Genomic DNA, 12,401 nt, shown 5'->3' on the forward strand with positions numbered 1-12,401 from the left:
ATTACTCCAGCTTTTTACATTAAGACAGTTATATTTTTATATACATTTATATTCCCAATAAAAAAGTTTTTCTTATCCAGCAACTTTTTCATCACTGCAAAGACAAACATTTTGATGGGCAGTATAAGATGTATGTGTGTGTAATATTACTTACATCTTTAAAAGAGTAAAGTAAATAAATACAGCCATCTAAGGAACTAAAAACAATAAAGGAAACAAATATAGATACCTAAGGAATTCTGCAAACTAATTTTTGAAATATTCTACTGTCTAAACATATAATTATATGATATAGAAGCTTTAGTTTATCACTTCTCAATTGTCTGGTAGGAGTCTCAAACAACACACAGGAAGAGATATGAATTGAGAATTTAATTACCATAAAGTTTTCATTTATATTCACTCTTGGAGTATAATTACATTACCATTAAAAACACCTGATTCTAATTTCACTTATTTAACTTTAAAGGTCCTTGGTATTAGTAATGCATAATTACACAGATATAGGCTTATTGTGAATTTAATGATACAAATTTAATTACCTCATTTTACTTTGTAGAAATTATATATGCCTAACATTTTCATTTCTCACAAATAATAAAATTACTATTAAAGTAATCTTTACTAAAAATTCAAATAGAACTTTTTGGTCAGTATTTATGGCTTAATGTTCTTTTTTAAGGTAAAAAGAAAATGAAGAAAATTGTTAATCGTGCTAAGTAGAAACTATTTTCTATTTTGACTTAAATATGAGAGATGGGAGTCACTCTACCTCACAAAGCAGTAAGTCAATGATGTGGAAGACCATGCAGAGTGGGAACTTGGCAGTAAAAAGAGTGAGAAACCACTGGGATGCATACATATGAGCTTCCAGGTTCAGATCAGAAAAATGGCCGTGCAGGTCCGGTAACTGCTCCTGAAAGTCAAAGTGGAAAATTGTGGAGGGAGGAACACTGAAGACGCCTCATTTCCTGCCACAACTGCGATTTATGACAAGCTTGCTATGATCACTCTCAATTTACTACAGCATTTGTTGACTTTTATATAACTACATAGAAGTGATGATAGAAGATGAGAACTGGGCATATGACAGAGAACAAGAAAGACGTGTTATGAACAAATAACAAAGATCAACTCTTGCTCACTTGACTGTTCCTGTTTCTTGGGAAATGCTTGCTCTGACAGAACACCTGTGGTCTAGTGAGTATCAGGACTCCACGGTCAAGTCACAGCACTCCATTCAGGGTTGAACTCCTAACTAGCCAAAAAAGAAATGTATCTTTTCTTTGAAGACCATTTAATATCAACATCATCTGGGTTCTATGATATTACTTCAGTACATTATGGTACTGAAGCCCAAAACATAACCGTACTTTTAACAATCTATCTTCAACATATTAAAAATTACAAAGTACAGAAATTGTACAAGTATATAATGTATAAAATTGGACGTCTCCTAGAAAAACCCTTTATGGGTTTTTCTGGAAAAAATACTGGGAAAAAGAGGAAAAAACCTCTTTTTCCCCGAGTTATACAAGTAAATGCTTTTCAAAAGCATGAAAGGCAAAGTATAAAGCATTAGCATAGCTATTCCCATAACTGAAAGACAAAGGCAAAGATATATAAAAGCCCACTTTAGTTTTGTTTTCATAAACAGACCACAGAAATAAAAAAACCTCACTTTTTGTACAAGATGCTCTTTGAAAAACACCCCAATGTACCCATCAGGTACTTTTAATGGGGTATCGAAGTGGTCATTCAGTTAACAGACAGAAGTGCTAACAGAAAATGTATTTGGGTTTCTTCATAGTACCATGAACATGCTATTCATTTATCAGGTACTTTTATTTGACTCTCAAAGCTCTTAAGAATACTGACCTTTGAAAAAATATGAACTTTTTAAAATGAAAGGTAAATGAAAGATAAAAAATGTGAAGAATCCCAAAATTTACTTGGAAGAATGAAATCTCTAAAAAAGAGCCCATTGCTTTTACTGTCCATAGTTACCAGATTCTTCTACACAGTCTTTTTCCCCCTCAATGCCCATTTGTCATTGTGCTTACAGTTCTTTTGACATCCTCCTCCCCCTTTATTTCTTCTTCACGTTTCAGGTCTTCTATCCTCCTACATTCCCTTCTCCTAATACAGCTGTCCTTAACCTCACTGCAAACTCTCTGCCTTCCACTTCCCTGTTCTAGTCTTTGTCTCCTATTGGCTTCACTTCCCCCTTAGACACCTACTGATCTGCTGACAGGTCATGTCAATAAGCTCCTACCAGTATCCTCTACTGCCACATCCCAGTAACCTTCCTCCCCAACCACTTTACTTTTCCCCAATATGGAATCAATTCAATCATGTATTTTCTTCACATTTCTCTTGGATTCCCAATACCTCTTACAGAGAAAGCCATATAAATATGTTGCATAGACCCATTACAAATTTAAGATTTACAACCTCAGGTGGAATTTCAAAGCTACTCAGTAATTCCTTTAACAGCACTAGATAATAATTTTGTCCTTGCTCACAACCTTTTTTTATGACAGATATATAAAAGAATACCTATTTCTCATACATATAATTTACACATATACATTATGAAACAGTTAACAACATTGTGTGAGATCTGGAAATTACAGAGGAAAGAATTTAAAGTGTGTCCCTACACTACAATATTTTAGGTGGTTTTTAATTTCATCAATGTCTTTCTGTCTCTTTAAAGTGTTCTCTACATGTGGACCTAAATATGGTACTGGTGCTAATTAATACTGAGAAAAATCTTAAGTACTTCAGTTTTTATTATGTAAATATCTTCATTTATTTACAAATAATACTGGGAAATCTCTTTACTGACTTAATTCACCATATTTGCACTTCAAAGTGCATTAAGTTGACTATTTTAAATGGAAGACTATTTTTATAAATGGTCAAATAGTTAAATAAATATTTTATGATATTAAGACCACTGTAGATATTGGTCAGAAACCAAATCCATTTACCTTTTCTGTAACTTTCCATTCGATTTTCATAAATCATTATTTTTCAATTTTATTGGACTTTCCCTATAAGCCAACAAATCCCTGAGTGATAAAAGTTCCTAATGTTTATTTACCTGCATTAGTCTTTCCAACTGATAGAATTTGCAGTGAAGATCTTCAAAGTTGTTTTTGTAGAGGTCTCGTAAACCATAGTCATACATGATTTTCACCAAAACACAGAATGCTTGTTCCTCTGGCATCTACAGGAAAACATATACATACAGAACATGACTGAGTGGCATTTGACCAGAATGTCAGAAACATTCCTTCATGTTATTAGTCCCCTGTATTAGTGGTTGAAGGCCACTAATGAATGAAATTCTTCAGAGCCAGCTTTCTGCAGTGACATAGGTAAAATCTATGTTCCAAGTTTCAAGCTTCCCTACTTGAGATGAATTTCCCTCTTTTGCTAATTTTAATCACCTTGTCATTTACTCTTAAGCCATCTTAAAAATAGGTAATACAGACAGATGATGTAAAAAATCAAAACAATTTAAAAGTATATAAAGGTTTAAAAAAGTCTCACTCCTCTCTATCCCTATATCCACTAATCCCTGTATCTGTCCCCCCAACCTCTTTTGCATAATCTCATAACTACTCAATAATTTCTCATATATCCTGCCAGTGTTTCTTTATGCAAATAAAAGAATTACATTTCTTATTTTACTTTTTCCCTTTCCTGTATAAAAGATAGCATTCTAAATACATTGCTATGCACCTTGCTTTTCTCCCTCAATAATTTCCCAAAAGAGGGATTGCTGAGTCAAAGGATAAAATGCATTTTTAATTTTGATAGATAGTATGATACTGTCCTCCCAGAATCCTGATGTTGCTATTTTTCTCTCTATAAAAAGGTTTTCAGCTGTTCCAGAAGCTTATGAGCTTCTCTCATTAAGATTTAAATGACAAATAAAGTCTGATATACCTTCCGAGATATTTTTATCTGAACAGAGAATAAAATCTGAAATCAAAAGAACCGATCTCTAAATTATGGTATCAATGAGCTGAAAGAATTTAGAGAGGGACATATTCAATATTTTAGAATTTGTACCAAGCAAACAGAAAAAATTGTCCTTACTCAAGGTCCTAGGATGTAACTATTATGTAAACATTTACTTTAAATGTCACTTCTTTGAAAGTCTGACCTTGGCTGATTATGGTATTTGACACATTTGTTAGACCAACTTCCTGCCTGAATAATTGAATCAAGTAGAGTTCTGTTTACCCACTTAGAAATGTAACTGTTTATTTAAGTTCCTACACAAACTGACCACTTCTGTTTTCTACTATAAACCATGAAATATGTAAATTAGTTAAATAAAATCTCCTAAAGTTAAATAAGTACAGTTAGCTGTTGTCATTTTGCTTCTCTAAATATTTGCTTATTTCTTTTTTACCTATGAGTTGGGGGCCTTGGCTTTTAGCACAGCAGTTCAAGTTAGCAGACATTTTTCAGTTTTTATGCAGTTATTTAGAATGTAAGCACACTGTATTTTTTTTACCCCTTTAGCAATTCTGTCATTGAAGCTTCAAGTGACACTAATGTGCACATAAACAGTCTACAATACTTCTCTTACTACCAAGTTATAAGCCTCTTTGTCTTCTCCCTGATCTCTACTCAAATGGCTATACAAAAATGCTGCCCGTAAGATAACTATTACCAGCCCTAGAGAAACTAGTTCACTCAACCTTTCCCTCTTCCTAAGTAAGTGATGATTAGTTGAATATACAAGGTATAAAAGGGATTAACCTTTATTTCCTTGAATGTGGTGAGACCATTAAAACAAAAGTTTAAACACCCTTCAGCATTCATACATGCAGTCACTGAACATGTAAGATGCATGTACTGTTCTAGGCCCTGGATACAGAGGTAAAAGTAGAGTGCCTTCCCAAAGGACAAGGAAATAGGCAACTCTACTTGAGTCTGATACAGACACAGAAGTTGTGGAGTAGGGGAGGATGGGGTGTGGAAGAGGAGTTAGATGTCACTACAGTTACAGTGCAAATAGAGGGATGGCCGGATATGAGCTTTATCAGGATAAACTATTTAAGAAAATGACAAATAGACATAAAGTTCTGCTTTGCTTTTAGATATGGAGCTTAAATTTATTCATATTCATTCATTCACACTCATTCTCTCTCCCTCTCTCCCCGCACCCATCTCTGTCTCTATCTCTTGGTCCCCTTACCCTCTCCCTCCACCACCTTCCCCATTCAACTGTCTGTCTCTCACACATATACAAACAATATATTTAATAAATGTTCTTTAAAAACAAAAGCATTTGAAAGTTTGAACTTGATCCCTAAAAATAAAACTGACAATCCCAGCCTATTTTTAAAAATATATCTATATTTTGGGTGTGGGGGGCAGCCTTGGAGTTAGTATCCTTCAGGTCTAGCGTCAGCAATATAGCCAAGGTTTTGATTTTTAGTTAGTTCATGTGTTACATGAAAACAGTAGACTAAACCTACAAAATACCAGTCCAGCTGAGTAGAATCAATACTGACTATCTGTGAAGACTAAGGTCAGATATAATAAGCTCTTATGGGATCTCAGATACTATCTCAACATGAAAGTGACTAAAAATGAATCCCTGTGAAAACAGAAAAAAGGTTGCTAACAAAATGAGTGAGAAAGTAATGGGAAATAGGTATAATCCTTTGGAAAGTGGAAATTCAACCTTCTCTTTCTGGTTTAAAGATGAAATGGGATCTATTTAGCATGTCTAATTAAGCTTCCCTTGGTATTTCTCTTTCTTCAATTAATGTATTCATTATTACTAGCAGCAAGCAGGGTGAGCACACAAAATGAGAAAATATGTCAAAGATATTAAAAATGAGAATACCAGGGCTTCCCTGGTGGCGCAGTGGTTGAGAGTCCGCCTGCCGATGCAGGGGACGCGGGTTTGTGCCCCGGTCCAGGAGGATCCCACATGCCGCCAAGCGGCTGGGCCCGTGAGCCATGGCCGCTGAGCCTGCGCGTCCGGAGCCTGTGCTCCGCAACGGGAGAGGCCACAACAGTGAGAAGCCCGCGTGCCGCAAAAAAAAAAAAAAAAAAAAAAAGAGAATACCCAAAAATATATAAAATATAGCTAAACAACAAATACCAATTGACATTTACACCACAGAGAAAAAAGGAAGTTCACACATAGACTTATAATGGTGTTTTGCTTTGAAGGATAAGACAATGCATGTTTTTGAAATATACCTCAGTGAAGTGTCAATAACAGGGAGTGAAGGCTGAGCCTAGATTGATGATATTGTAAAACATAAGATATATGATAAAAACATACTTTGGAAATTATAAACAATAATCACTGGTGGCTACTAATGACTTCAATGATGGCAGAAAAACTTACAACAATAAATTATAGCTTTGTTAATGCAAATAAATATAATACTAATAATTATAATAATAAGTTGGGTAACAGGGACCTAGCTGTAGCGTTAGCAGTAGTTGGCCATTACCATAACTCATCAAATATAGAAAATAAATAAACTGGAGCTGAGAAGCAATGCTCAACAACATACCATTATATGCTACTTCCATCAGATAAAACAGACATAAACAGACTAAAAAGTACAGATAACAGTAAAATGTGGCAAAATAATTAGTATTTACCACTTTCTGTTTTTAATATATGTAATTGTACATTTATATTGTTTAATTTTTCCCAGCTTTATTGAGATATAATTGACATACAACATTGTGTAAGTTTAAGGTGTACAAAGTGATGATTTTACTTATTTATATATACATATATAACCTCACATAGTTAACGATTTTTGTTTTTTATGGTGAGAATTTTTGTCTTTTTTGTGGTAAGCAATTTTCAAATATACAATACAGTATTGTCACCTACAGTTACTATGCTGTACATTACATCCCCTGAACTTATTAATTTAATAACTGGAAGTTTGTACTCTTTCACTACACTCACCCATTTCCCACATCTCCCACACCTGGCGACCATCAACCTCCGCTTTGTCTTTTTTTTTTTTTTTTAAATCTTGTGGCCACGCCACAGGGCATGTGGGGTCTTAGTTCCCCTACCATGGAGCGAACCCATGCCCCCTGCAGTGGAAGCGTGCAGTCAACCACTGGACCACCAGGGAAGTCCCAACAAACGTTTTTCGTTTCCACATATAAGTGAGATCATCCATGTCTTTCTCTGACTGACTTACTTCACTTAGCATAAAGCCCTCAAGGTTCATCCATGTTGTCACAAATAACAGAATTTCCTTTTTTATGGCTGAATAGTATTCCCCTATATGTATATACCACATTTTCTTTATCCATCCATCACTCAATAGACACTTAGATTGTTTCCATGTGTTCACTATTGCAACTAATGCTGCAATGAACGTGGGGTGAAGACATCTTTTTGAGTTAGTGTCTTTGTTTCCTTTGGATAAATACTCAGAAGTGGAACTGCTGGATCAAATGGTAGTTCTATTTTTGACTCTTTGAGGAACCTCCATACTGTTTTCCACAGTAGCTGCACCAATTCACATTCCCACCAACAGTGCACAAGGGATCCCTGTTCTCCATATCCTCCCAACACTTGTTAATTCTTGTCTTTTTGATGATAGCTATTCAAACAGGTGTAAGGTGATATTTTGTTGTGGTTTTAATTTGCACTTCACTAATGATTGGTGATATTGAGCACTTTTTCATGTACCTGATGGCCATCTGTATGTCCAGAAAAAAAGTGTTCAACCTTTCACCATTGAGTATGTTAGCTGCTGGCTTGTCATATATGGCCTTTATTATGTTGAGGCACGTGTCATCTATACCCAGTATGTTGACAACTTTTCTCACGCATGGATGTTGAATTTTGTCAAATGCTTTTCTGCATCTATTGAGATGATTATATGATTTTTATCTTTCATTTTATTAATGTGATACATAACTTTTATGACTTGCATATGTCGAACCATCCTTGCATCCCAGGGATGAATCCCATTTGATCATGGAATATGATCCTTTTAATGTGTTGTTCAATTTAGTTTGCCAGTATTTTGTTGAGAACTTTTGATCTACATTCATCAGGGATATTGGCTTACAGTTTTCTTTTCTTGTAGTATCCTCCTCTGGTTTTGGTATCAGGGTAAAGCTTGCCTTGTAAAATGAGTTTGGGAGTTTTCCCTCCTTTTCAATTTTTCTGGAAGAGTTTGAGAAAGATTGGCACTAATGCTTCTTAAAATGTTTGGTTTTAATGTTTGGTAGTATGCACCAGTGAAACCATCTGGTCCCAGGCTTTTATCTGTTGGGGGAGTTTTGATTCTTGACTTAATCTCCTTACTTGTTACTGGTCTATTCAGATTTTCTATTTCTTGAGTCTTGTGTGTTTCTAGAAATTTACTCATTTTTTCTAGGTTATCCAATTTGTTGGTGTATAATTTTTCACAGTAGTCTCTTATGATCGTTTGTATTTCTGAGGTATCAGCTATAATGTCTCCTCTTTTTAAATAATTTTATTTATTTGCACCCTCTTTTTTTTTCAGTTAATCTAGCTAAAAGTATATAATTTTGTTATCTTTTCAAAGAATCAACTCTTAGTTTTGTCAATCTTTCCCATTGTTTTTCTATTCTCTATTTTATTTATTTGTCTTATAGTCTTTATTATTTTCTTCCTTCTACTAACTTTGGGCTTAGTCTGTACTACTTTTTCCAGTTCCTTGAGGTGTAAAGTTAGGTTGTTCATTTGAGATATTTCTCTTTGCCTGATGTATGCATTTATCACTATAAAATTCCCTCTTAGTACTCCTTTTGCTGCATCCTATAAGTTTTGATATGTTGTGTTTCTATTTTCACTTGTCTCAAGTTTTTTTTTTTTTTTTCTGCAATATGTGGGCCTCTCACTGTTGTGGCCTCTCCCGTTGCGGAGCACAGGCTCCGGTTGTGCAGGCTCAGCGGCCATGGCTCACGGGCCCAGCCGCTCTGCGGCATGTGGGATCTTCCCGGACCGGGGCATGAACCCACGTTGCCTGCATTGGCAGGTGGACTCTCAACCACTGCGCCACCAGGGAAGCCCAAGGTATATATTTTTTAATTTCTCTTTTTTCATCCATTGTATGTTCAGGTGTGTGTTTTTAATTTGCACACATTTGTGAATTTTCCAGCTTTCATCCTGTTATTAGCTTCTAGTTTCATAACACTGTGGTTGTAAAAGATACTTTATATAACTTCTATCTCAAATTTGTTGAGACTTTTTCTGTGACCTAACATATGATCTAGCCTAGAAAATGTTCCATGTGTGCTTGAGAAGAATGTGTTGCTGCTGGTAGATGGACTGTTCTATGTATACCTGTTAGGTCTATTTGGTCTACAGTACTGCTAAAATCTGCTGTTTCCTTATTGATTCTCTGCCTGGATGATCTATCCATTGTTGAGAGTGGGGTACCGAAGTACCCAAATATTACTGTATTGCTATTTATTTCTTCTTTCAGTTCTGTTTCTATTTGCTTTATATATTTAGGTGCTCTGAACATACAGGTGAGTGCATACAAATTTTATAATTTGTTATATCTTCTTGATGGTTTGACTCCTTTATCATTATATGACTTTCTTCTTCTGTTTTGAACATTTTTTCCTTAAAGTCTATTTTGTCTGATATAAGCATATAGCTACCTCTACTTTCTTTTGGTTATCACTTACTTGAAATATCTTTTTCTACCCCTTCACTCTCAGTCTATGTGTGTCCTTAAAGCTAAAGTGAGGCTCTTTAGGCAGTATACCAATGGATCCTGTTTCTTTTTTTCCTCTGTCCAGTCAGCCATTCCATGTCTCTTGATTAAATAATTTATCCATTTAAAGTATTACTGATAGATAAGGACTCACTATTAACATTTTGTTAATTGTGTTCTTTTTTGTAAATCCTTTGCTCCTTGCTTCCTCTCTTACAGTCTTCCTTCGTGATTTGATGATTCTTTGTAATGGTATGCTTTGATTCTCTTTTCTTTTGTGAATCTACTGTCGGTTTTTGCTTTATGGTTAACAAGAGTCTTACATAAAACATCTTATAGTTATAACATCCTATTTTAAGTTGATAACAACTTAACTTTGATAGCATACAAAAGCTTCATACTTTTATTTCTTCCCACCTCACACTTTAAGTTACTGATGTTACAATTTACATCTTTTTTATATATATTGTGATAAAAATTGCTGTAGTTGAAGTTTTTTTTAATACACTTGTTTTGTAACTTTTTAAAAAGAGTTGTAAATGAATTATGTACTACCATTATGTTTAGAGAATCTGACTTTAACTATGTATTTACCATTACCAGTGAATTTTACACATTCATGTTTTTATGATGTTAATCAGCATCCTTTTATTTCAGCTTGAAGAATGCCCTTTAGTATTTCTTGAAAGGCAGGTCTAGTGATGATGAACTCCCTCAGCTTTTGTTTGGGAAAGTCTTTATCTCTATTTCATTTACGAAGGACAGCTTTACCAGGTATAGTATTCTTGGTTGACAGTTTTTTTCTTTCACTATTTTGAATATATCATCCCACTCCTTCCTGGCCTACAGTGTTTCTGTTGAGAAACTAAATAGTCTTATGACTCTGTAAATAGTCTTATATGTGACGAGTAGCTTTTCTCTTGCTGCATTCAAAATTCTTTGTCTTCAATTTCTGGCAATTTCGGGCCTCATAAATCTGGAAGTTCATTCTCCCCCTAAGTTTGGGAAGTTTTCATCCATTATTGCTTTAAATAGATTTTCTGTCCCCTTCTCTTTCTCTTTTATTTCTAGGATTCCCATAATGTATACATTGTTTAATTTGATAGTATCCGATAAGTTTTTCTCCACTTTTTTTCTTTTTGTTCCTCGGACTTGTAATTTCAAATGACCTACCTTCTAGTTCACTAATTCTTTCTTATGTTTGGTTGAGTGTGTTGTAGCTCTCTATTGAAGTCATCAGTTCTGTCATTGTATTTTTCAGATCTAGGACTTCTATCTGTTTGACATTTCTATTGTTTTGTTGAACTTCTTTTTTTCATCATTGCTTTCCTAACTTCCTTTAGTTGTCTGTGTGTCCTTGTAGTTCACCCAACTTCTTTCAGAGGATTATTCTGAATTCTCTGTCAGATAGTTCATAGATCTCTATTTCTTTAGAGTCAGTTATTTGATCTTTGTTAGTTTCCTTTGGTAATGTCATGTTTACCTGATTCTGCATGATCCTTGATCCTCTGCATTGCTATCTGCACACTTGAGTAAGCAGTCTCCCTCTTACAGACATTACAGGTTTGCTGTGGCATGGAAAGACCTTCACCAGTTAGCTCAGTTTGGAATAATGCTGGTAGCATCCATGGGAAAAAGCAGGACTTGATCTCAAAGTCTTTAGTTGGGGGAGGCCACTGTTCATGCTCTGAGGTTGGGGTAGGGAGTGGTGGTGACACTGGGTTGGCTCTGTGGTTAGGTGGGCCTGCTGGCTGGGATCCCCATACAAGCAGGGCCATTGGGTGAACTCGCTGATTGGGTGGGGCTGCTGGCTGTGCTCCATGGTCAGATTGGCCACTAGCGGGGCTCTGCAATCACCTCTGTCATTGGCAAGTTCACAGGCTATGTTCACAGGCTATGTTCATAGGCAAGTTCATAGACAAGTTCACAGGCTATGTTCCCTGGCAGGGTGGCACCACTGGGTAGACTCTACAATTAGGAAGAGCTATGCCTGAGTTCTGCAATAGCTCCTGGTTGGATGAGGTATCAGGTTGTGCTCCCCACCAGATGGTGCCACTGGCTGGACTCTGTTTAGGTGGGGCCATAGGCTGTGCTTCGAAGTTGGGCAGGACCACAGGCTTGGCTTCATGATCAGAGAGGCTGTTGGCTGTGTTCCACTGTTGGGCAAGATAACAGAATGGGCTCTCTGATCAAGAAGGGCTTCCAGCTATATCACACAGCTGGGTGGGGCTAAAGACTTCACTGTGTGGTCAGGTAGGGTTACTATCCAGGCTCCTTGACTAGATGAGGCCGCAGGCTGTGTTTAGCAATTAGGCAGGATTGTAGGCTAGGCTTCATGGCTTGATGGTACTATAGGCTGGGCTCTGAGGCTGCCCAGGGTGACTCTTCAGGCTACCTGGTTATGCAGGGGCAGAGGCTATGCCTAACAGTTGGGCAGGGCTGCTGCCTTGGCTCTCTGACTGAGCAGGGCTGTAAGATGGGATCTGCAGCTGCTCTGGTTCTCTGGACAAACTTCCTAGAAGGTCAGGACTGAAGCCTAAACTGGCAATTGTGTGCGGCCTATGAATTTGCTTCCCTGCCTGGGCAGGGCAGTAGAACAGGTTCTATAGCCATTATGGCCCACTGACAGAGGATGTAAATTCAGCAGAACTGCCAACCAATTCCTCTGGCCAGATG

General features: G+C 36.3%; 1 protein-coding gene across 3 annotated transcripts in view; it reads right to left on the reverse strand.

Moving 5' to 3' along the window:
- Window positions 1–12,401, reverse strand: part of RABGAP1L (RAB GTPase activating protein 1 like) — a 689,539-nt gene that overhangs the window by 230,199 nt on the left and 446,939 nt on the right. For all 3 annotated transcript variants that reach the window (XM_082612933.1, XM_082612934.1, XM_082612935.1), the window contains exons 16-17: window positions 3,110–3,235; window positions 773–916 (exon numbers count right to left, since the gene is read on the reverse strand). In XM_082612933.1, coding sequence (XP_082469059.1) covers window positions 773–916; window positions 3,110–3,235 — 270 coding nt within the window. The remainder of the gene's footprint in view (window positions 1–772; window positions 917–3,109; window positions 3,236–12,401) is intronic.

The sequence above is a fragment of the Mesoplodon mirus genome (assembly GCF_964341445.2).
Source record: "Mesoplodon mirus genome assembly, chromosome: 3".
Taxonomy (NCBI): domain Eukaryota; kingdom Metazoa; phylum Chordata; class Mammalia; order Artiodactyla; family Ziphiidae; genus Mesoplodon; species Mesoplodon mirus.